The 24,173-nt window shown below is 38.4% G+C and overlaps 1 protein-coding gene across 2 annotated transcripts in view; it reads left to right on the top strand.

The window, feature by feature from the left end:
• Window positions 1-24,173, top strand: part of FAM193A (family with sequence similarity 193 member A) — a 77,661-nt gene that overhangs the window by 40,608 nt on the left and 12,880 nt on the right. Inside the window, exons 7-16 of one of the 2 annotated variants that reach the window (XM_080590567.1) lie at window positions 2,202-2,326; window positions 7,195-7,339; window positions 12,086-12,163; window positions 13,728-13,840; window positions 13,995-14,237; window positions 16,119-16,272; window positions 16,375-16,554; window positions 19,659-19,910; window positions 22,326-22,524; window positions 23,828-24,100. In XM_080590567.1, the coding sequence (XP_080446693.1) occupies window positions 2,202-2,326; window positions 7,195-7,339; window positions 12,086-12,163; window positions 13,728-13,840; window positions 13,995-14,237; window positions 16,119-16,272; window positions 16,375-16,554; window positions 19,659-19,910; window positions 22,326-22,524; window positions 23,828-24,100 (1,762 nt within the window). The remainder of the gene's footprint in view (window positions 1-2,201; window positions 2,327-7,194; window positions 7,340-12,085; window positions 12,164-13,727; window positions 13,841-13,994; window positions 14,238-16,118; window positions 16,273-16,374; window positions 16,555-19,658; window positions 19,911-22,325; window positions 22,525-23,827; window positions 24,101-24,173) is intronic. The other variant, XM_080590568.1, reaches the window with a different exon arrangement.

The following is a 24,173-nucleotide window of genomic DNA, read 5'->3' as shown; positions in this document are numbered from 1 at the left end:
CAAGCACAAACTTGGTCAAACTGGTGAATTTTGTTTTTTATTGCTGATTAGCTAAAAGTGACTGCCTGGGTATGTAAAGAAAGGAAAAGAGTGGGCAGTAACAAGATGACCACAGGTGAGAAAGATAAGATGGAATGGAAACTGAATGTCATCACTGAGGTGGGGGCTGTTCCTGTGTAGAAAGCCAGGCATATCTGGTACTTTTCCTGTTGTCAGTAGTCTGTATTTGTTGTTGTCCATATTATCTTTGCAAGCTTTGTCACTTAGATTCAGATAAGAGGTCACTATATAACAACAGTGACAGATAAACTGCCACCTCCAGTTTTTTGGCTGCTTTTAAGTCATCAAATGTAGGTGCTTGAGAGAAATACCAAGTAAAATACAATTCCTGTTGTATTTAAAAATAAATAAATGCCAAATAAGAAAACTCAAAGTACCCTAGACTACTCTTAACCTTTTCTTCCTGCAGCCCAGTAAGTACTGAAAGCTTCATTTCTACTAAGCTGTGACATTGAGAAGTTGAAATGTGAGACTTGGAAGTATAAGATACTTTTCTCTTGTCATACATTTGGTAGATTTATTAAGTGACCTTTTCATTAAATAGACTGGTATGTCACAGATTTCAGTACAGATAGCAGGGTGACTAGCCCTTTCAGTGTGCATGGTCATTTTCTCTGAAGATACTAGTGCACTGTAGAAGAATGAATCTTTTCAGCTGAAATACACAAAAGGCAGTCAAGATCTTAAAACATTGTTTTTTACTGCAGCTTTCCTTTTAAAGGTTAAAACCTTTGCATGTTGCTTGCTGTACAAAGACTTAGAGTGCCTCGAATCTCTACCTGCAAGGAGCTAATTTCTCAGTGAAGTTATGACTGTCCCACCTTTCAAAGGAATCCAGCAAATGTGCAGAGTGAAGAGCAGGAACTAAAGCCTTTTGCCTTACCAAGGAATGAAAGACTGTAATGAGAGCAAGCTGGAGAGACTGGGGGCAGTATAGAAAAGCCCTTGAGTGTAGAGACCTCAGTATAGTGGTCTAGAAGGGAGAACTTACCTAGTATTTTTTGCAAGAAATACTGTACGCTTCATAATCAGATACATAAGAAGATTTTGTAGATAACTGTTGACCGTTTTGTTCACAGCATAATACGGAAATTGCATTGGTAATTCACCTTTTTCATTGCTGAGCCTTGAGAAACTATTAGCAATTCATAGAGGCTTTAAATATTTTAAAGACATAGCATTCAAAATGAAAGGGTACGTGTCTCTTGTGCAACTGGGAAAAAACATTCTACCCCTAAATAGTAACAACAATAAACCAAGTCCTTGATTTTTTTGAATACTGATATTCTACTACTTAGGTCTGATATGAGTATGTATTAATTTTTAACTCACTATGCTTAACAAAACTTCGAAATTCTAAAATATTTCTGGTTAGTCAAGGTTATGGTGCATAGGTCTCACCTCCTGACCTGATAGTCAGAATGCTTGCATTTACTTTAGCTGTTTGAGGGAATCTGCTGTAGAAAACCTGTCTGCTCCTGTTGATACAGAAAAACCTAATAACTTGGAAAAAAGAGATTGTACTTACCTTTGATTCTGATGTTTTGATAATAGACTTACTTTTTAGGCCTTGAAATTAAATACATTTGTATGTTAAATGATCTTAAATAGAAGAACATTCTGCTTATTAGAGAAGTGAGCAGTTGGTCTCTTGGCTATTTAGAAAACTTGCATTTTTCAAAAGAAGTTGCACTTTGAGAAACCTCTCTACTTGATTTGTGTCAATTTTGATGGCAAGCTATAATTTTTATTCCTATGTGTCTGTTACTGGATAAGTTCAAAGAACTGAAAAACAATCAAGGATGAGACAGCTTGACAAGAGAACCTGAGAATAACTGGTTCAGATCATAAGATACATTTTTCAGTGCACAGAGAAGTGGAAGCTTTCAACAACACAGTCTCTTTTTTCATAATCCATGCCAATTTAGAAAAACAGAAAATGAAGCTACATCTATTAAGCCATTAAATAACTGTTTCATAGTTTGAATATTAAAACTGAGTAATATGTGAGCTGAATAATGAAGCCTGTAGGCTGGGGGGTTTAATAGAAATTAGACTTAAAAGTTTATCTTGAGACAAAAGTATTTTTTTCTTTGTGTTTTATGACCTGAGCTTATTTCTGTTAATTTTTTTTGTTATAGGAAAATGAACATTTGAAGAAATTTCAGGTGACGTGGGAATTGCACAATAAGCATCTGTTTGAAAACCTGGTATTTTCTGAGCCACTCCTGCAGAATAGCTTGCCAACGTTAGTGTCACAGCTAAGGTAGAGACTTCAACTTCTCTTTTCTTATTTAAAGGAGAAAGCAAAATTCTTGTTTGCAACCACTGTGTTTAAAAATAAATTGCTTTGCTTGTCCAATTTAATAGGTAAAAAGTCTTGTCAATATGTTTGGAAAAGGGTCTTGTTGATGGAACAGGCTGCTGTCATCACTTGCTTGTCAGAAGAATTACTACTCCAGTCTGCTTACTTGTGGGTTATCTAGTAAAATGTCAGTGCCCTATGAAAATGCTGATGTCTTGATTTGAACACTAGTCTCCTCATCAGGCACTGGTACTGTATTCACATCTCTGCAAGTGAATTAAAGCCTGGGTGCCTTCCTGCTTCTAGTGGTGTACAAATAATTATTTTTTTTTGCTTTCTTCAGTGAATAGATGGCTTAAAGAAAACCCCACACCCTTGTTGTGTGTTTGTAGATCCGATAGCATATTGCATTTCCTGGGGCTTTAGAATATGTATTTTGTTAGTAAAATTGTTCTGCCTGTGGTTTGTGTGCCTGAAAGGGCTTTTTTTTTTTTTTACAGAAAAGGTGTTGTATTAATTCACATAAATTTAATTCTTAATCTTACAATATTAAGTTCTGATCTTTTTAAAGTACAGCCATGCACGGTTCATGTTGACCTCTCAGACTTGTTTCTGATGAAAACATTAGTGCTTTGTGTGCGCTTGTCCTAAAGGTATTGTCTTGGATATTTTTTTCCCTGCTACAAGAGCAATATGATTAAATGTCTCAGTTGCAAGCAGTGTTGCTCACAGCAAAAAAAGAAACTTCCGAGTTCTCCCTTTGCTAGTAGATACTCAAAAGGAAAGCAAGAAAAGGCAGGAAAACATGCTTGCCACTGGGCTTAGCACTGGGTTGGTACTGAGACCCCTTTTCAGACAGGTGTTTCTGTTAACTGTGTTCAACAGCATGTAGTTCAGTTGCATGCTTGTCCTTTGCTCTCTTGATCTGTGCTTGACTTCCTAGTACTGCTTTCACTGACAATCCTCAGGCATCTTGCATGTTTTCTACAAAGGTTTCTCTGCACCTCTTACTACATCAGTCCTGGTTGTATCAAGGCTATTTATATTGTCATTGTCTATAGAGATGAGAACGTTAAGAAATGACCTTAAGTTTCTCTTAAGTCCAAAAATGTTGGATTGTTTGCCTTTACCTGTTGTTCTCAAGTGCTACGGGAATTCAGGTCAAAGCAACAGAAGGTGTTTCTCTGAGGAGCTTCACTGTAGTGACAGCTACTTCCAAGGCTTACAGTCAGAGTCTGTTCCTGCAGGAACTGCTTTACCAGTACATCAGTGCTCCCTATATAGCGTTACGGGTTTTTCACTTAAATTGTGGTTTTGCCTAGATTGATTCACAGGAGTCTTCTTTGAAAGCAGAAGTTCAGCACAAGCTTTTCATGTTCCATGCTTTCTAGTTTATAGACTCTTTCTTTAGAAAGCATAGGCTTCTGCTGTTCCTTTTCATGTAATCAGATTTTTTTTTTCTTATGAGATCTCTGGGCCTTAACCATCCCTAAAGAAATGTGAATAATGCTACCTTCCATTGGGAATTTGGTACCATATGGAATGGAGGAACATCACAGCAGAGGCCTCGCATGGGGGAGCATGAGCATCAACCTAGTCTCTTGATGATTTCATCTTGAATAGCAAATGAGGATTGGCTTTTTATGCTCTTTGCTGTTGATTTCAAGCCTTTAAGAACTTCTCTCTGAAGGAATACTCAACACTTTACAAATGGTCATTGTATAAATGCACACTGGTTTGTAAAGGGTACATTCTAGTAGAAATTCTCAAGGATCTGAGAGGCTTCTCCATCTCTGAGAGGGAGGATGGTCCCCCTCTGAATGGTCTGTCTCTAGCAGATGGAAATATAGTTTGCAGTAGATATTATGGCTAAAATGCTTGTTTATATGTTTTTTGTGAGCACTGAGGTTCCTCAGTGTGGTCATTGGTCTCACCTCTAGGTGCTGCATCTGTTAATGCTTAAAGAACCCTGGTCTTGCTGTTCTGCTGGTTTGTGAAAGGAGAAAACTAGTTAGTTGAAAGTGAGCTCTAGTAAGTCTTTTCACCTAGCGCAGGAATATCATTAAGCTCAGACATTAGGAATAGTACTTTTGGGAGGACTATTTTACATGATACAAGATTTACAAGATACTAATTGTTTCTGTAGTTGCCATGAAGAGAATATAGTCTCTGAAACTTTCAGAAGTTTGAGACTTACTTGAGGTTTTTATTAAAGCTCCGGTTACGGAGCCTTTAGAAATGCACAGTCCGGTTTAACTACACAGCAATAAAAGAGCCTTTGAAGGATTGAAAAGTATTGTGTTGTCTGTAACTTTTGAAAAAAAATATCTTGGCTGTATATATAATTTTCAAACCAAAAGCCTACTCCTTGTATCAGTTCTAAGAGTAAGCACCTGGTTTTCTTCAGACTTCTTGAAGGAGAGGCAGTCTTTCTCCTGGTTCAGGATACAGAGCAGACTCTTTTGCAACAGCCAAGACTCCTCTATAGGCAGACCTTTTCACTTTTTCTCACCCCCCAAAAATAACAAATGGCCCCAAATTTGTATTGAAGGGATGTTCTGTTAGGTGGTTATCTTCATTGATGTTTATCCCTTGTCCAGTTTTGCCTTACTGTTGTTAGAGTTTTGCTTACATGCAGTAGAGAAGGTACTGCTGGAGTTCTGTGACGGAAGAGCATTGGTCTCGTTGTTTTCCCTTCCTGAAATGTGATAATTCACGTTTCCTTCCTGAAAAGTGAATATTTAGGCATCCCAGCTTCACTTGGGTTTTGAGTGTTCACTCTTCGTCATGCGTTGTTGAAACGACTAGACCTTTTGTACACCTTGGGCTGTTTCAGAATGCGTAGTTTGTGTGCTGTGGTTAATTCTGAGGTTATTTATCAAACGTCTGACTGTAAAAGATGCTTGCTTAGTGATGGACAGCAATCTTGAGGGGAGGTGGGATAACTAGCTGATACAGGTGGTCAGCCGTGCCAGGTCTGGCCCTCTTCTCAGGGTAGACGAGAGGGTCATAATGCGCTGCAGCTTGTTCTGTTACCTTGGGTTTCTTTCAGAGGCACGTTACGTACAATCTGCGGACCAGCTATAAGAGCTGTCTGTGTGCTTACAAACGATTATTTAATCAGCAGGGCTTCTAGATCAGACTCTACAATTCATAAGGGTTTATTTTCATAATCAGTATTTAAGGAAATCCTGTCACCCGTTGCTTTACAGCTGCCTTGCGGGTAACAGTATGTTTGCTAGTAGCATGTAAATAGTTGTTAATCTGTACCCAAGAGACACAGTAGAAATTGAAAGTATAAGTGCTGCTGCATTGTTAATGTAAAATTTAAAAAATGAAGTTTACTTCTAACTTGAAAGCATATTTTGAAAAGATGTTTGTGTACAACTAGTGCTTGTAAGAGTACTTCTATTCAACTGCAGCTGTGAGAACAAATTCTTCACTTTTGCATAGTAAGAACCAGAAATTCACGTAATTGCATCATAGCAAAAACACAGGCTTTAGGGAAAGTGATTGTGATCTAGTAACTGGAACTGACGGTGCTCAAGTCTTTTTTGTACCCTACCAAAAAAGGACTTCCCTAGGTTTCTAATGAGCAGAATTGCTTGCATAGCCTTCTAAGGTGGTTGTGTTGCAGGTTCTCATCAAAAAAAAGGACATGAAACTCAAGTTCATTGGCAAATTGATACTAATGGCTATAACTTGATGCTTAATGTTGTCAGTTGTCTGTTTGCTCAACTCTTGTTTAAGCTTAACTGCCATCTTAAAATTAAGGGCTCTGTACTTTGCCAGGTCATAGAAAGGGCTTTGTAGTTCCTGAGTTGGATTAGTATCCTAATGCTGTGGAAATCTGTAGCAAACCTCCAGAAATGCTGTGTCAGGGCTTTAATGTCAAGTGTTAAGATGTGCGAATTTTGATTTTGGCACAGGCTTGTTGAGGCTTTGACCAACCACGCAACCTTTGTGCTTGGTGAAGTATCAGCCAATTTCCTCTTAATTACTGAGCAGGAGAAATGTTGAAAACCTTTAGTCTACTTGTGTCAATTCATAGGTCATTACAATTCAGTGTGCCTTAAACTGATAATTTCTAAGAATTTTGTTGTTTTCTTGTTTTTGAAGTCAAGATTTAGGGAGCTTGCTTATTTTCTTAAGAGTCATCGTGATGATGTGCTCTTACGAATCCTTTTTTAAAGACTTTGCTGTACAAAAATGTAGCAGTAGAAACGAAATTAAGTCTTTATCCTATTTCTGGGGCTCCTTACAGAGCCAGTCATCAGTGAATGGCATAAGCACATCTTGAAGTTGATGTTGCTGCTCAAGCGATAGTAGATGACTGCATGCAACCAAATTCTCAGTTGTGTCATTCCGTAGCATTTTCCCAAACTGGAGCTAGTGTAGTAATCTTTTTAGCATTGATCATGAGGGTTCTGATTAACAAGCTTCTAGCTTTATTTTTACCATTTCACTCTTCAGTGAACAGTCAACTTGTATATTTACCCTTTAGAATTTGGAAAGATAAATATATCAAGCAATAAAATTTGAATAAACATGGCTCAGTAGGGCTGACATCTGGTTGCCCGTGGGAAAGAGGCTCCAGAAATGTTGCACTTCCCACATTCTTGCTATTATTGGTTACAGAGCACAGGAACAAGCAGTTGTTGGTTATTTTTTGAAAAATGACTAAAAATACTCATTTTGGGATACAGACGGCTATGTGGGCCTAGGTATATCGATAATGTCACTTTAACAGCATTTTACAGGCTGGCAGAACTCGGTGTGATTTTTCAGTCGAATATCTCTTCAGTAACAAGCACTGTTTGAACTTCCAGGGTCGGAACAACACACGATTCCTGTAGTGAAGATATGTATAGTACCTTGCTACAAAGGTATCATCAGCTGGAACAGGAAATGGGTCAAGTTGCTGAAGCATGGCTTGAATGCCAGAAAAGAATAGATGATTATGTCGATGAACAGGTAAGAACTGTGTAAACAGTTTCATGACTAATCATATAAGGGAGCAGCTCATGCAAGGCAATGCCTCCGGTGAAGAGTTTCTTTGGTATTTTTATCTGGAGGCTTTGAAGCTACAAAATGATACTTTTTTCAGTTTTCAGTGATGTCAGTCTTGGAAAACAGAAAAGAATCCTAACACAATAAAACATAATGGTGATTGTACAGAAATATCTTCAAATTGTTGCATTAGATGGTTACGCCCTGTTTTAGAGATTCTTTGATTATTTTTCAGTGAATTCAGTCTGTAGATTACCCATGGTGTATTAATGTGAAACTTTCTTCCCTAGACATTGCTGGTTGGGGGAGGAATCCCCAAAAACTAGGCTTCCAAAATAATTGTATTAAATGAAATTCATAGCAAGACATTGCCTTGAAATGATTTTTAACTTCTTTATACGTGTTGCATATTGTGATATGAACTTTGTCATATCACATTCAAAACCAGAACTTGCAAGTCTCACTACATAAATATTTGTACAGATGTACAGATATTTGTAGATGTACAGTGGCATCTGTAGCTACCTGCTTTATAATTGTGTGTTCTAACAGCTGATTCTTCTGGGTCTGTGCTACATTACAGAAAACGGTGGTGTTGCACTTACTTCATTGTCAAGAGTTTACTTCTGAGGAATGTTGGCTGTTTATTTGGACAGTGATAGTTTATGCTCTCCCAAAATGACTCCCTTGGTTTTTGTCTATAGTTTAAAGATTTCAAATTTTTATAATGCCTTAGGATAAGGCTTTGGATAGCGTTCAGTTCAATATTAAGTGTAATAGAAGAAAGAATTTGTCTTGAACTTGGAGATAAAGTTTCATAGAGCTCGTATTTTAAAGTTTTATGAGCATTATGAGTATAGAGATCTAATTTGAAACTTAGTAATGCTACATTAGTCTTACAGATAACAGGATATTTTGAAGTGTTACAGTACTCTGTAAATGTCCTCCAGAGGGTCTTCCCTGTGATGAAGGTTTAACTAAACTTCTACCATTAATTCCTATACCTTCAATTAGGAAGTTTAGGAAGCTTTTCTCTTGGTCAGGCTGCTTTTGTGCACCTAAATAACAAATGGCATCTCAGTGAAATTTTATCATCTCACTTTGTGTTACTAAATTCATTTTTTCCATGGTATCAGTGCTGTGGCTGTCGGATGCTGCCTCTCCAGTAAGAAAAGGAACTTGGTTCCCTTCTCATCATGCACTAATTTTGCCAAAAGATGGAATTTGTGTAGAGTTGCATTCATATTGAGCGTCTTATTTGATATGTGCCCCCCTCAGAATCAACTCAGCTGATTTCTTGTTTCTCTGTATCAGGTGACCAGGCAGTTACCACAAGTGCTTCTTAGAGCATTTTTTATCTACTCAGTAAATCCCATACCCTGATGCAAATGGAAACCCCTTGTGCATTTGTGGAAACATAGCATGACATTCATACTAATGAATTTAAAAAACCCTGCAAAGGGTTTATGGGGGGAAACAATTTTTAAAAGTAACCAAATTTTATAGGTTGTATTGGTAATTATGCATAGAAAAGCATTTCACAGTCCCACCTTAAAGTCTGTGGTGATGTTACCCATGACTATTCTTTCTTGATCAAAACTGCATCATTTGGCATGACCATCGTACCTAAAATTGCAGTGATATTTTTGTCAACAAGGTAAAAATCATAAAGCCCAGCTACTATGGAAACTGTGGATCTTAACAGTGAGTGCATCTTGATTATTTGTTGCCTCTTGGCTTAACAAAATTGTGTGCTTTTATTTCTGGTGTATCAAAGGTCAGAGCATGCAGACCAGCAGCTAATAAAAGAATGGTCCTCCCTTATCAGCTGTGAAGCTATACCCAAAATTTAGACAGGACATGAGTGGGCAAAATTAACAGCCCTCTCCTACAGTGTGTGTTGTTACTTGTTCTTGGGGGTGGGTGGTGGTGGGGAATGAACAGCTTTTGCAAGCAATACAAATAATGCGTTTTTTTCTAAAGACACTGTAAGGCAGCTGCATCATGCACAGGCTTGTAACGGTAATACACTCCTATATTGTGTGTAAACTGATAAAATTCAGGAAAAGCATTCATTAATATCAACACCTTTCTTGGTGACACATTAAGATGACATGAGGAAGATGTTCAGGGTATCTGTGATACACAAGAATTTCAATACATACAGCCTGTACGTCCAGGCCCTACTGTTTACCAAATTTAGATGACATTTAACTTGGGAGGTTGTAAATGTGTTTGAATCATTTCCGTAAGTAAAGGCTAGATAATCATACGTACTTGGTGGGTGTTTCCCTTTTTTTTTTTTAATTCTGCTGGCTCCCACAGAAGAAAGGAATATAGAAATGCCTTTGCCCAGTTCCCCAAGAGTGCAGGGAGAGCTTCTTTCTCACCTTTTCCTATTCACATGTGATGTGTTACACTCCTGGTCAGCATAGTAGGAGATACACTTTATAGTATTTTACGGGCGTAGTTGTTCTGTTGTCCTTATGGAACGTACATATCTAAACACATCTCTGGCTATTTCTTGGTGCTAAGAGTTTGTGGTAAGAGGAATTAATTTTTTATTATTTCTAGTGAAACAGGCTAGGGAAATAACTTAGATTCACAGGTGAAATTTGTGATGCTCAAAGGTATTATACACATTCGACAGAATTTAAAATTTGGAAACAACAAGCATCCTGTGATACATGTTTAAGCATCAGAGTTTCTTACAGGTGATCTACTGTAATGTGTCAGTTGTGACCAAACTGTTGTTTTTGCTTCCCGTTTAAATCTGTTTGAGATCACTTGCCAGTCTCAGTTCAACTTACCTTGTCTGATAGATCTCAAACAGTTTTTAGCCTTAAATAAAAAAAGGCAGAAGTTAGTCATAGTAGACATCTCTCCTTGGCTGGGCAGCAGTGCTAGCATATTCATTGCAGATGCATAAGACTGGAGTGTATATTTCTCATTCTGATGGCATCTGAATTTCTGTATACCACTTCCCAAAAGATTTCTTGGGCATGAATCACGAGGTTTGTGTTGAAGATGCTTTGCTCTGCTGAAATAGCAAATATTTGTGGGTGGGGGGTGGAGATGGATGGACTGATTGCCTATTATTTATGGAACGAGTAAGTTAAGATACTTGCAGACATGGTATAGGAAAGGCTGCTAAGCTGGAAGTAGGGAAACTAACTTCAGCCCATTAATACTTAAGAGTGCCAGGATTTAAACCATGCTATTTTCCTTGCTAGTTTCTTGGCAGACTTGAGTAGGCAGCTCCCAGTTAATGCACTGGCTGTTTTTAAACTTCATTCTTTGGCATTAAAATCTTCTCTTGTGATGTATAGCAAATGTAGGTGCTTCGTTTTAGTGGTGAGGGTTCAGCTAGGTGTCTGGACACCTAAAGCAGTGAGTACTGATGGTTTTGATTGTAGCTTAAGGATGCTTAGAAACTGATAGTACAGAGGAGATGAAATCTCCAATGTTTTTGGCTTTAGGCTCTGCAGTACTCATTAGTGTGCCTAGGAAGCGGTACAAATGATTCAAGAATGTTTCATCTGCGCTGTTTTTTTAAGAACACATGATAAACTCCTTTTTTTTTGTTGCGATTGTAACCTCGCTGGAATAAGGGAAATAAAAATTCACAGTAGTAATTAGAATTATATGCTGCTAATTGTGTCAAAAATCCATTAGGCAAAACTTTACCACTTAATGCAGTTTCAAATCCCCAGCTTTAGAATTTCATTTTCCCCAGTTAAATAATGGTAATAGCAATAAAATGCTTAAATTAATATTAAGGCTTATAACTTTAGATCAAGGGATAAATTTTTGGAGGCACATTTTTAAAGAAAAAGATTACTAGTGGCATAACCTACTGCACTTTGGTTCATTAACATATCTTTATGAAGGAGTGTGGTATATTCTGTTGCTGCAATTCTTTTTATTAACCAGGTAAATCAAAAAGTAAAAGAACCGAGATAATTGTTTTTCCTCGCTGATGAATTAGTGTTCTTAAAAAGCTGTAAGGTACAGTAAGAAAAGCTTTGTTCCTGTGTTTTGCCGTGTTAAAGTTCATGGAAGCTTTTGGGTTCTGTCAGTGAGTTTGTTTGCTAAATCAGAATAAGATCATTTGTATACAAAAAGTTATGAGCTCTGTGCACTTTGTGCAGTGTCATTCAAGGTCAAATAATTATATAATATTTCTCCAGCCTTAAATAAATCATGGGCATGAAATAGATTGAGATAAAAGCAGTAAATAGTGTTAGTCTAGGTTGTTACTTAATCTTATGTTTGCTCTTCTAATTTTTTCACTCAGATTAGATGGCTAGTTCCACGTGTGGTACGTGAGTTTGCTCTGCACCTATACTGAGGCCTTGCCAAAACTCCTGTCACTAGATATTGATGGATTTCAATGCATCTGAGATGTTAAAGGTTTAACGACAAGCACATTTTATCAAAAATTCTATGAAAATATTTAATTTGAGAAAAAATATTAATAGTAGTGGAAAAATCAGACTTAAGAGTAGTGTAAATGAATATAAAATCTTTTACTTAAGGGATTCAAATCAAAGGATTAACAAATAAACTAAACATCATATTGACTGAGTATGAAAGTACTTCCAAAATGGTGTAGATCAGTCACATCTCATGAGACTTTGATAGACCAACTGACCACAGCCTACAATTTCTATGATTAAACCAATGAGTTTTCCTTAAATTCTGTTTTAGATGGCAATGAAAACAAAGCAACGCATGCTAAAAGAAGACTGGGAATTTTTTAAACAGAGGCGTTTTATTGAAGAGCAGGTAGGATTTGTTTATACCATACTAAGTTATACTAATGTTTCATGTATATTTTTAAGATGTAAACATCTGAGTGTAGTATACTGTGCTAGCTTTCTATGACCTAATTCTGTGACTTTGCCAGGCTTGGAGCTTGGTCAGCTAAATTACAGAAAGCAAGATCCAAGATGAGTATATAAACTTAGTAACTAAAAGGTAAAACATAAGTACTGTAGTCTTAAAACTGATTATGTGGTGTTAAAATTCCCTATGAAATCAGAGGAATTTCTGATGCCTCAGGATGGGAGATCCAAAACAGCCAATACATTAAGCGTGGAGCTGCCATGACGCATGGGATAGGGAATATTGTGTTCAAGAGCGTATTAAATTCCCTTGTGTGTGCAGAGCTGGGGACCGTGAGCCGCAGCAGCAGGGTGGCTGACTGCATCTGTTAGGGCTCTGGAGATGGCTTGTGCATCTGTTCTGTGGGGTAAAGCCTGAGCAGAGGTACCTGCTCCTTTTTAAGGTGTAGCCAAAGAGGGGCCACTAGCAGTTACCACTTTACTTTTAACTATCCGCTGTTTAAGACACAGTACTCTTTTCTCTATCCTGGAAGACTTCAAGCATGTATTATGCTTTCTGTAAGAGTATAGAGTGACTAGGCCAGAGTCAAAAGACTGGATGGGGAACCTGTCTGTTCCCGTACAGGAAGAATATGGAAGCATGTACAAGAAGAAATGCTAGTCTTGAGCCAGAGAGAGTTTGACTGTACGTTTTTATAAACTTAAGCTTAAATTGGCGATGTCTCAAAACAGTATTCAGTACTTTTTTCTTTAAGGAACATAAGCCTGTGTTAACCACAAGTTTAGAACGTCTGTTAAACCAGGCCCCTCAGAGGACTTGAGGGAGAATCCTCTTTTTACTTGATCCTAATTGGGCTTAAGTGAGCTGTAAGCCCGTGGCTGCTTAGGTAAGGGTCAGGTCTGGGCATCTACAGAAGTGGAAGCTTAGGCACATCCTTGTTTAACCTAAGGTTTGTAGGTATCTAATGAAATTAGGTGCTTTCAGGATTAGGCCTCTGCCAGTTGGAGGTTATTTAGATTTTTTTCACTAACGTGGTGAATTCCTGTTTTGGGCAGCTACTTTGTTCCTTGAGTCTATCCCAGTGTAACTGCAGAATTAGTCCTAATTATTTTTTGCAAGCTAAAGGTAAGTTTGCATTCTTTCTCCATTTGTCAGCAGTGTCCTTTTGTGCATACCATGAAACATGACAAGAATTGCTCAAGTTCAGAGTGCGTCAGCAGAAATACCATGCAGGGTGCATTTACAAATGAGGTGGACTTGGCTGCTTTACTGTTTCAGTGGAGAAACATACTTTCTTTGAAGAGCTTCAGTGCCAAAAATTTGCCTGTAACTTACTACCTTTTTACTTGTGATCAAAAACAACACTTTCATAAAACTGTATATTGTAAAATACTTTTCCCCAAGTACCCTTTTTGATTATGTGATACGTTGATCATGATGTGCCATTGAATTGTTAATGGAAAGATTTGCACTACTAAAACATTGCCTTTATAATTTACTTCAGCTTAATAACAAGAAAGCACTAGCTGGGGAGAACAACTTCACAGACACAATGAGACACATGCTGTCATCACGTTTGAGCATGCCTGACTGTCCCAACTGTAATTATAGAAGAAGGTGAGATGTTTTTAACTTGAAATCATAATAAATGATTAAGTTCTTGTGTTAGAGGAAAAAAGGAAATATGTTATTGTAAGAAAGAGTCTGGTTACTTTAAATGAATGCTTCTCAAACAAGGTCGTAAATATCTGTAACCTTAATTCTTGAACAGATGTACTTGTGATGACTGCAGCCTTTCACACATTTTAACGTGTGGCATCATGGATTCTCCTATAACGGATGATATCCACATTAACCAGTTACCACTACAAATCGATTCTGCTCCAGATTATCTGTCTGAGATCCGCCCACCTAGTATGTCTTCAGCAAGTTCAGGATCAGGTTCCAGCTCGCCTATTACAATTCAGCAACATCCAAGGCTGATCCTCGCAGACAATGGTTCTGCGCCAACTTTGTAAGTTCTTCTATTTTAAAATTTTGAAATAGTGAATTGAACTTAAGAAGCGAAGTTACGTAGGCTAACCATCATTAGATAATGCTATTTTTGCATCAAAATATTTAATCCTGATACTGTATTCAGAAGACCACAAGTCCAGTGCTGTATGCTGTGCAAACATCTAAAGAAAAGTTTTTAAAAACTTCCGAAGATGTTGACTTAATACTGCTAGAAATGTTGTATTTTTCTGCTTTGAGATTACAAGGGCATCAGATACTGGTCTACTTTAGAGCATCAATTTAAAATGCTGCGTTTTTATAGTTTGAGTAAGGGAAATGATAATCTTTTCTTTGAGGGATGGTGACTTCATAAGATTCAGTTTAGTTCCTAGCTAGCTTTGATTAGGCTTGTTAAAGGTGTGCTAACTTGAGACTTGCATCAAAAATTATTCTCCCTGTCAGAAGTATCTGCCACCCTTTTTCTTCATTGAGATCACAACGATCCTCAGATTTGAGGCTTTAGGCTAATGGTAGGCTTTTGCCTCTTCCATAATTCTGAGGGGATAAAACTGGTTGGCTGACTTCTGTATGTGGTTTGGGTGGATCTAGCCAGCAGTCTCGTCATGTGATATTCTAAAAATGTTTTAAAGAAGGAGAGCAACAAGAAGACTCAGTACTGGTGGGAATGTTAATGAAGTACAGTTATCAGAATGTTATCAGTACAGTCAAGGAATTGTCATCAGGATTCTGCGTTAGTACCACGTGATGAATGAAGAAGGTGCAAATGCATGGGATGTTTCTGAATATCACTTCACTAAGTTTAGTTTAAGTATTCACTATTTAACACTATAATCAGTGGTTTAATCTTTAATAGTGGGACTTTGGGACGTGTTTGAAAAAAGGTTATGTGGTAGTATGGTTAGCTATGTAAATATGTGCTTTGTAATTTCTGTAAACTAGATCTGGTGCTGAAATGTCCAAAATAGGTAATTTTGTCTCTTCAGAGGCTAACGAAGTTAAATTCAAGTATTACTTACTGTAAGAAGCCCTTTTTTTTAGGGAAATGCTACTGCTTCTTAGGGAAGAGTCATTTTATTTCTTGTATTGGACCTAAGTCTACTTGTTTGATTTGCTCTTTCCACATTTGAAGTGTGCCTAGTGGTGTCAGCACATAATTTGCATTTTGGTGAAGTGTCTCATGGAATGCAAAAAGATATGGTGCACAGTCTAAGAGCTCTTAAGAGCTCGGGATTGGTTATTTCATGTTTTTACAGCGATCTTTGCAACACTTCCCTGGAGTGGGTAATAAAACATGCCTGTTCTAGCTGTCTGTGAGAAGACTTTCATTAAGTATTTTAGAGCAGACTTTGAAAAGCACACAGGTATGGGGTCGTCTAGCAATTGAGAAACTTAAGATTTACTATGACACGTTGAATATTCAGTACTTATACTGACTGGTTTGACACTTAATGATGGAAAAAGTTAAATTCTACAGTGTGCTCCTTGCCACTTCACACCTGCTTTAAATGAAATAATTGGCATAAGAAGGCTTTTTCATCAAATTAAAGGTCATTTGTATCCTGTCATTATTAAGATAACAAATTTCTTGGTCACAAGACGTTGTTGGAAAATATTTTACATAGAAATAGCAGAGAATCTGAGTACAGATCTTGTGTTCAGGCACGCACTTACTACATTCCGTAGGGCTGTACAGCAGGTTATTTGGTTTTGCTTGCTTTAAAAAAATAAGGTCGGGTAAACAACTCGAAAGAAAATACTTTGACTCCCAATTGGGATTTTAATATAAATGATACTCCATCTTATTTCATTTTGGTGAGTGCTTTCACGATAACCGAGGTTCCTGAGCGCTGTGATTTATCTAAGCCTCTCTTCCCCTCAGTGGTAGTGATGATGAAGATGTTGCACCATTATCGGCAAAATTTGCTGATATTTACCCGCTAAATAATTATGATGATGCAGAGGTGGTAGCCAACATGAATGGAATTCACAGTGAGCTAAATGGCGGAGGTGAAAACATGGCATTGAAAGATGAGGTACAACATTTACATTGTCCTACTTTTTTCTGGCAGTTGGACTTTTTTTGCTAGAGAAAGGCTTGTCCTTCACTCCGATGTTAATAAGTTAATGTTGTCTAGTCTCCTCAGGTGAGCAGTACTAGCAGCAGTTCCTCAGAAGCAGACGATGAAGAAGCGGATGGGGAGAGCAGTGGTGAACCACCAGGGACTCAAAAGGAGGAAATGTCTCTAGGAAAAAGGGCATTAAGGAAAGATGAAGCAAAAATGGATAGTCCACCACCTTCTTACCCTAGTCAGCAGGTATAGTAATCTACAAAAGAACCTTCTAGTAAATGGACTTCAGAAATGTGGCTGCTTGAATGATAATAGTTACGTCTTCAATTTTAATTATATATTTAAGGTTAAATCCATTAAGTTACCTGTGGTTACCTATGATATCTAAAATAAGTTTCAGTTGATTGTATACTGTCATGGTTACTATCTTCCTTTCTCACGAACAGATGTTACTTATTTTGAAGGTGTTTTCAGTAAAAGGGAAAAGAGTTTCTTCCTGCCTGCACGTGTGAGAAACAAACTCAAACATTTCTTCTTGGAAACTTGGTCTTGGTCTTTGCTACGTGTTAATGTTGTGTGAAATTACTGTTGGGGGGCATACAGTGAGAGTGCATGGTTAATGAGCGTATTATAATACTGTATCTGAGGACTAATTTGCCTTGTTGAAACCTTCTGTAGGGTCTGTTGCATGCATCATGACGTGTGGTTTGTTGTTGGTTTTTTTTTTGGTTAAGATTGAGCTCTTTACTGTAAGGTCACTAAACACCCAGAGTATTTGCTCAGCAGGTAGCAGTGTCTGGTTTAACAGCTGAACAAATAGTTCCATGAGCACCAAAGCAAAGCATCCACTGGACTTGTCTTTGTGCGGCTTTCCATCTGAGTTACCCTGCAGCTATAACATGGGTTCACTGCTTTGAGAGAGAAAATATCAGTCGCTCTTATTGCTTATTGTACAAAAGACTCTACACTGGAGGGGGCAGCTTTGAGGGCTTAGATGATAGTCAGGTGGGAACTCCCATTCGATGTTTCACCGGGGTTCGGATGTTTGTAAGGCCCTCTGGTGAAAGGATTTTCTCCTGCGTTATGGGTATTAAGCTACAACGTCTCAACATGCTCACTGAAAGAAAAATCTTTTCTTCTGTGTATGGCTGACCAATGCCATAATGCTTAAACGGGTTGAGACATCTGTCAAACTAGCTTGAAACTGGTGAACAGATCCAGCTTTTGTTGTGGAAAATCAAGTGCTGCTGAGATTATGTAAGTCTGCTTGCCTTAGGGAGGTAAACTAAAATGCAAGGTGAAAGGGGGTGTTTAACCTTTCTCTTTTTATTTTTGAGGAAAAAATAATTAGTTGCTCTGACTTTTTTTAGTCTGATCATGTTATCAGGGCTGAGTACCTTGTAATGCTGGATGTGATTAATTTCACATATGCATTTGAGATCTTTTGGCATTATCTATTGGAGTTTCTCTTTTTACTAGATCAAAAGAGGTGATTCTTCCCCTCTACTCAGCATTGCTGAGGCCACCCCTGGAGCACTGTGTGCAGTTCTGGGCCCCTGCTACAGGAGAGCCATGGACATCCTGGAAAGAGCCCAACAGAGGGCCACCAAGGTGCTGAAGGACCTGGAGCAGCACTGCTGTGAGGAGAGCCTAAGAGAGCTGGGGCTGCTCCACCTGGAGCAGAGGAGGCTTGGGGGGGATCTCAACAATGCCTGCAAATTCCTGAAGGGAGGTTGCAAAGAAGATGGAGCCAGACTCTTCTCAGTGAGGGCCAGGCCAAGAGGCAATGAACACAAGCTGGAGCATAGGGGGTTCCCTCTGACCATCAGGCAGCACTTCTGTGCTGTGCAATTGATGGAGCCCTGGCTCAGGTTGCCAAAAATACCTTGTGGCAAAGGCTGTAATGCTATTAAGTGAGTATGAGGTGTTACTTCTTCCTGAGAAGAAGGTATATTGGAGGAAGATACCACCTGTCAATTCTTTTCTAGAAAGCTAAGATGCTAATATTACTTCTTGGGGAAAAAATCTCTACTATCACATTGCTGGGAAGAAATCACCACTGGGAAGTGTTCCTGGTATTGCTTCCAGTAAAATGCCAAATGAAAGTGGTAGGAAAAAGTCCTAATTTAAGAGAGGGAAATGGAGCTGTGCTTTCCTGGGCTTTTTCTCCCCCGGAGTATTTGAGTCCTTTTAAGACAGAGTAATGATACATTGCAATCAGTTAAAGGTTCCAGTAAGACACCGATTCCCCGTGGTATATATGATTTTTTGTAAGAAATGTCCACGTTACACAATTGCATGGGAGTTGAGTTTGGAAGGGACCTCTGCAGGTAGTCTAGTCTGACCCTCCTGCCCAAAGCAAGGCTGCCCAGAGAGGGTTGCTCAGCCATGTATCCGGGTGGGTTCTGAATATCACTAAGGATGAAGGTTTCAAAACTGCTGTGGGTAACACGTTCCAGTGTTTAGCCATCCTCACAATAAAATCAGTATGTAAACACTTGGAGTGGAATTTTCAGCCTGTATTTCAGTCTACGCCCATTTCTTCTTGTCCTTTCATGGGATACCACTGAGAAGAGTCTGGCCCCGTTGTCTTTACCTGCTCCCCACCTCTGCAGTCAGGTACTTACACACACTGGCAAGATCCCCCTGAGCCTTCTCAGTTGAGGCTGAACAGTCCCAGCTTGCTCAGCCTCTCCTTGACAGATGCCTCAAGGCCTGAATCATCTTTGTGGCCCTCTGGTGGACTTGCTTCCGTACGTTCACGGCTGTCTTGCACCGTGCCCAGCACTGGACCCAGTAATGCAGCTGTGCCTCACCAGTTTTTAGCAGAGGGGAAGGATCCCCCCTCCCTTAGCAAGCTGACAATGCTCTGCCTAACGTTGCTCAGGACTTCTTCCAACTTTATTAGCTAATCAACCCTTATTACTACTTTCTGTGCATACTGTTTTTCCATATACTTGGGAAATTACAGAAAATAAACATCTAATTCCATTCTAGTCATGGAATAATTACCTAGCAATTGCCTGATGTTATCAAGGTTCCTTTTCCTGTCTCTCCTTGATAATTTAGATCAGTGTTTTTCTTGTCACTGATAGTAGGCATTCAAAATCTGCTATCAAATTCTGTTAATCTTTAGGATGTTCCATGCTTAACTGAGATAAAGATCCTCTATTAGTGCTTTTACTTAACTTAATGGTTTTCCATAATGAAAGAATTTGGTGGATGCTCTGAATTTATTAATTATGTATGCAAAAGTAATCACTTATAATTATTAAGAAGAAATCATGGAGAGAACTGTCTGATTATATTATAAAATACATTGATTTTGTGTTTTTATTTTGCACTTACAGGCTGACCAAGGCCCAAATGCTTGTGAATGTCACGTTTGCAAACAAGAAGCTTCAGGTCTAACGGCCTCTGCACTTGCAACTGGACGCCTGCCTGCTGGCCATCAGTTCATGAATCCTGAAAAACCTGCACATCCTGCACTTCATCTTTATCCTCACATCCATGGACATATACCTTTGCATACAATTCCACACCTTCCTCGTCCACTTATCCACCCTACCCTGTATACAGCTTCCCCTTTTACACACAATAAGGTAAGCCTGCCAAAGTGGAAGTGTTCTGGTCCCAGGAGAAATGCTGTACACCTGTGTAAATTAGTAGGTGACTAAGTGTCAAAACCATAAAAATTGCTTTAGTTTGTGGTCTGTTTGTAGGAGTTCTTTTGGAAGAAATAGTGAGGGGTAGGGAATAGAACAGATTCAGAAATGGTGAAAGGTTTGTGTGGCAGAGCTAAGAGCAGCTATCATCAGGAAGACTGACAATTTCCTTGCTGGGATTAGGAAGAATGTAGAATCAAATGAGTCTTGAAAGGTGGAAGAGTAATGGGGCTTTAGTCAGTGTAATAGGACTAATTAAATCTTCATTTAATATATACTGGAGGTCAAAATTTATCACCAAAATTGAATATTAATACCCTGAGGTTTCTAGTTCAAAGTATTAGTAATTTTTTGAGAAAACTGAGGTATTAAAAAGACACGCATTTCTCTGCTTTGAGAGAACTTGCTTTTTTTGCAGGTTCTGCAAAGTTCTTTTGACCCAAGGCTTGTAAGTAATGAATGAGGGAGATACAGAACAAATTGAGACCAGGTGACCGCTTTTAGAATTGAGTCAGAAGCAAGAACTAACATTATTGTGGTGGAGTTTCACATAACATTTCATTGAGTCAAAACAGGGGACCTGCTGAAAGGGGCAAAGACTGTCATTAGTATGACATGTTTCTGTCATCTCCCTTCTTCTGGTTCAGAGATCCTGTGGGTGCAAGCAGAGTAGATTAGCTCACTGAGATGATCATTAATTAACTCTTGCCATTCTCCTTAATATCCTCATTGTTTTTCATGTCTTATTGGTGTCCTTTCCGTATTTCTGTTGCGATGCACACTTTCTTTTGTCATGTTCCAGCCTGACATTTCTCAACAGCCCGCTGGCATTCCTCTGAAATCCCTAATTGTCATAAGCTCCACCTTGAGCTATCCTTCCAGAACCTGTCCCCAGGCCCTTTGTAGCAGTCCACTCAAGTTCTCATCCATGCAGTACCCTGATCTCTGCTGTCTTTCCTTTCAAAAGACCTTTGCCTAGTGAAACATCTGCAGCATATTGTCGAGGCTACACCAGAAGCCCCATGCAGAGTGGCAGGCTGCTAGCACTGAGTGGCTTTATTATGTTGGCCAGATCTATTAGTTCTGGCACAGCACCTGAACCAGCTGGGCTCCCTGTATTTATGTTTTGCGGGAGCTAAAAAGACATATGTGGAAGCTGAAGCTTTAGGGAGCTTTCACCTTTGAAGGAGCCAGATGAATTCAGCAGAGCTGGTAGTGAAGGAGCTAATAAGCCCGACTGGATCAGGCTTGTTTCATCATGGATAGGCTGTTCTGTCTGTGTGATGTTTTTTCTACCGACATGTACAAATTTTCTTTTATAGAGGGTATTCCTGCTGCTCTGGCTTTCACCATTAGTCGGATGATGAAAATCTGTCTGGATTTTAAAAAAAAAGGAGGGGGGGAAGGGAAAAGTCCAGGTATATAAGTTTTCTTGGTTGGGAGTGTTTAGGCATTAGTTTCTGAAATGTTAATGGACTCAGATGGTATTAAAAATATTTATATCTACATCTGTATAGCCTTTCATTGCATGAAATGTGGAGGAATAGGACAATCGCTTGAAAAAAGCCAAAGAAAAGGTGACAGTAATTGAACATAATGCTTGAATTGCACAAGGTTTCTGGAAGAAAGTTACATTTCAGAATATGAATAAACAATTTCAGATAGAAGAAATGGGGTGCGCCAGAACAACTTGCCTCTGTAAAACAGGAAAAAGTATTTTATTGGGCCTATTTTAAGATGATTTTGGGAATAAAAAGGTGCATTCGTTGCTTGTTAAGTTTCAAGTTGGGAATCTTTTAATACTGGAGGTGAAAAGAGTAGACAAATACAATCAAGTTTTTAAAAGATGCTTTCAAATAATAAGTGTTTAGTTCTTCTATTGTGCTATTTCCAATCCTGAAGTTTGTAATCCTTTATCACAATTGTTTTATGTGGTAATGGTTATCATGTCAGAGGACTGTTTTCAGCAGCCTGGGCTTTGAAAGGTAGTATTCCTAACAAGTTCTACATTGATATAGATACTATTTTTAATGCAGAATTATGACCCACCCGTATTATGTATTTACCCAAGTATTTTCGGAGAAGGCTTTTTTGTGTTCATCTTCTATCTAAATAGAAGGGAAATGTTTGTGATTATAAAATATATACATAAAATCTGTATAATAAACTATCTGCATTTTAAAAAAAATCATCAAACCAATCTTTTTATCATTCTGGGAAATACTGTTTATTACCCTTAGCTTTTCACAATGCCTTTCACAATTGAAACAGTTTATGATTTGAATGTTGCTGTTGGAGTGACTGTGTAAGCAAACAGAATATTAATGAGGAAAATACTCTTTATTTTTGTAGGCATTACCGCCAGCTCCAGTTCAGAATCATTCAAACAAGCATCAAGTATTCAATGCATCTCTCCAAGATCATATTTATCCAAGCTGTTTTGGGAGCACTCCAGATTGGAATAGCTCTAAATTTATAAGTCTCTGGGGATCAGAGATGATGAATGACAAGAACTGGAATCCTGCTACATTCTTGCCTGATACAATTCCTGGTGAGGTTTTGTTATTATTTCACACTGACTAGTTAAGTCTTATATTTTGAGTGGAATGTGGCACTTTTTTCCAGGAATGGTAGGTTTTATCATCACCCCTATAAGATGGGATGCTGGCAGAGACTTGCTGCCATTTGTACTTCAGTGGGGCTGAAAATTGAAAAATAAGTTCCTATGCATTGGTGATAGGACTCTTAAGGCAAAAGAATAGCATACTATTTTTCACCTGTGGTCATGGTAGATGAATTTTTGTCTTTGGATGCTTAGGGTTGCAAAGAAATTGGAATTCAGGGGAAGCTTAAGGTAATTTTATTCTTCTGTCACGAAGGCCTGCTCGTTTTCTGTAGGGTCGTAAGAGCACTGGTAACATGGTGGTACTACATCCTTCTTACAGTGCACAGAGGTAATGTTGTCATTCAAACGGAGGTATAAATATAGCAAGTGATTTATTTAAGCCAGGAAGCCTTTGGAGATGCTAAGAGCTAAAGTGAAATAAAATAGGTTAATAAATAAAGAAATAACAACATATGTATATCTTTCCATTCACGTGATAGCAAATATAAAAATGCCCTTTTAAAGTAATTTGAATGAAAAAGGAATCTTGGTTTTGTGTTTTGGCTTTTTTTTTCCAAACTGATCTGCTGCTAAGTTGGGTCAAGCTACTAAAGTGATACTCGAAAGGAAAGACATTAAAAACCTCCAGAAAACTTCCCCAGTAGCGTAGCTCATCTCCATACAAGCGTAGTTATGAGCAGCTGTTCCAACAGATGATTAGTGGCAAGCTTGTGTCGAAGGTCTGATCACAAAGGGGTTACCGTAGTTGTCTGAAATTACCAATAAGTAAAGATAAGGCTTATAACATCACACTGATAGAAGGATATGTTGTTCCTGCCTATGTTGTAATTGTTGCATGGACAACCTGGACTTCCGATGTTGAAGCTTATATACTTAGGATGTAAAAAGGTATCTAATTTTAATTTTTCAAGTATAAATGGCTATAGGTATCTGTAGCATCTTTGCTACTTGTTAACATGTTTGGCATGTAACTTTAAGGTTTGTTTTTTTTACTTCTGCTCTGGGACTTCTTAACACTTTCACTACAGCTGTATTTGGTGGGGAGGGAAAGGGAGTGGTATTTGGGAGGAGAGGATCAGTTCACTAATCTGATCAAGCCAATACTCACAGCATATCCTTGTTTGTCTCGCAGCATCACGTCTAAATTATGAAATGTTTGGTTCTAAATACCATAAAGATAATTCTGTAATTCTACGATTCTTAAATACTGTATGTGTTTCAATTGAAGGGAGTGATATATTAACGCCAGCACTCTCAGAAATAAGACCCGAAGCACTTCCTACTACATCTAGCAACGAAGCATCAGCAGTTACTGACAGCAAAGAGAAGAAAAATGCTGCAAAGAAGAAATGTCTGTACAATTTCCAGGATGCCTTTATGGAAGCTAATAAAGTTGTCATGGCAACCTCTTCTGCCACTTCTTCTGTTTCTTGCACAGCTACAACAGTGCAGTCAAGCAGCAACCAATTCAAAGTATCATCCAAGAGACCTTCATCGATAGGTAAGGAGTTGTAATTCACAGCTTAGTAAGTGACTCAAAAATATTTAATCATAAAGATCTATACATGTTTATT

Source organism: Anser brachyrhynchus (assembly GCF_964034855.1).
Source record: "Anser brachyrhynchus genome assembly, chromosome: 4".
Lineage (NCBI taxonomy): Eukaryota > Metazoa > Chordata > Aves > Anseriformes > Anatidae > Anser > Anser brachyrhynchus.
The sequence above is the reverse complement of the archived record's forward strand: the minus strand, read 5'-3'. Positions and strand labels throughout refer to the sequence as shown.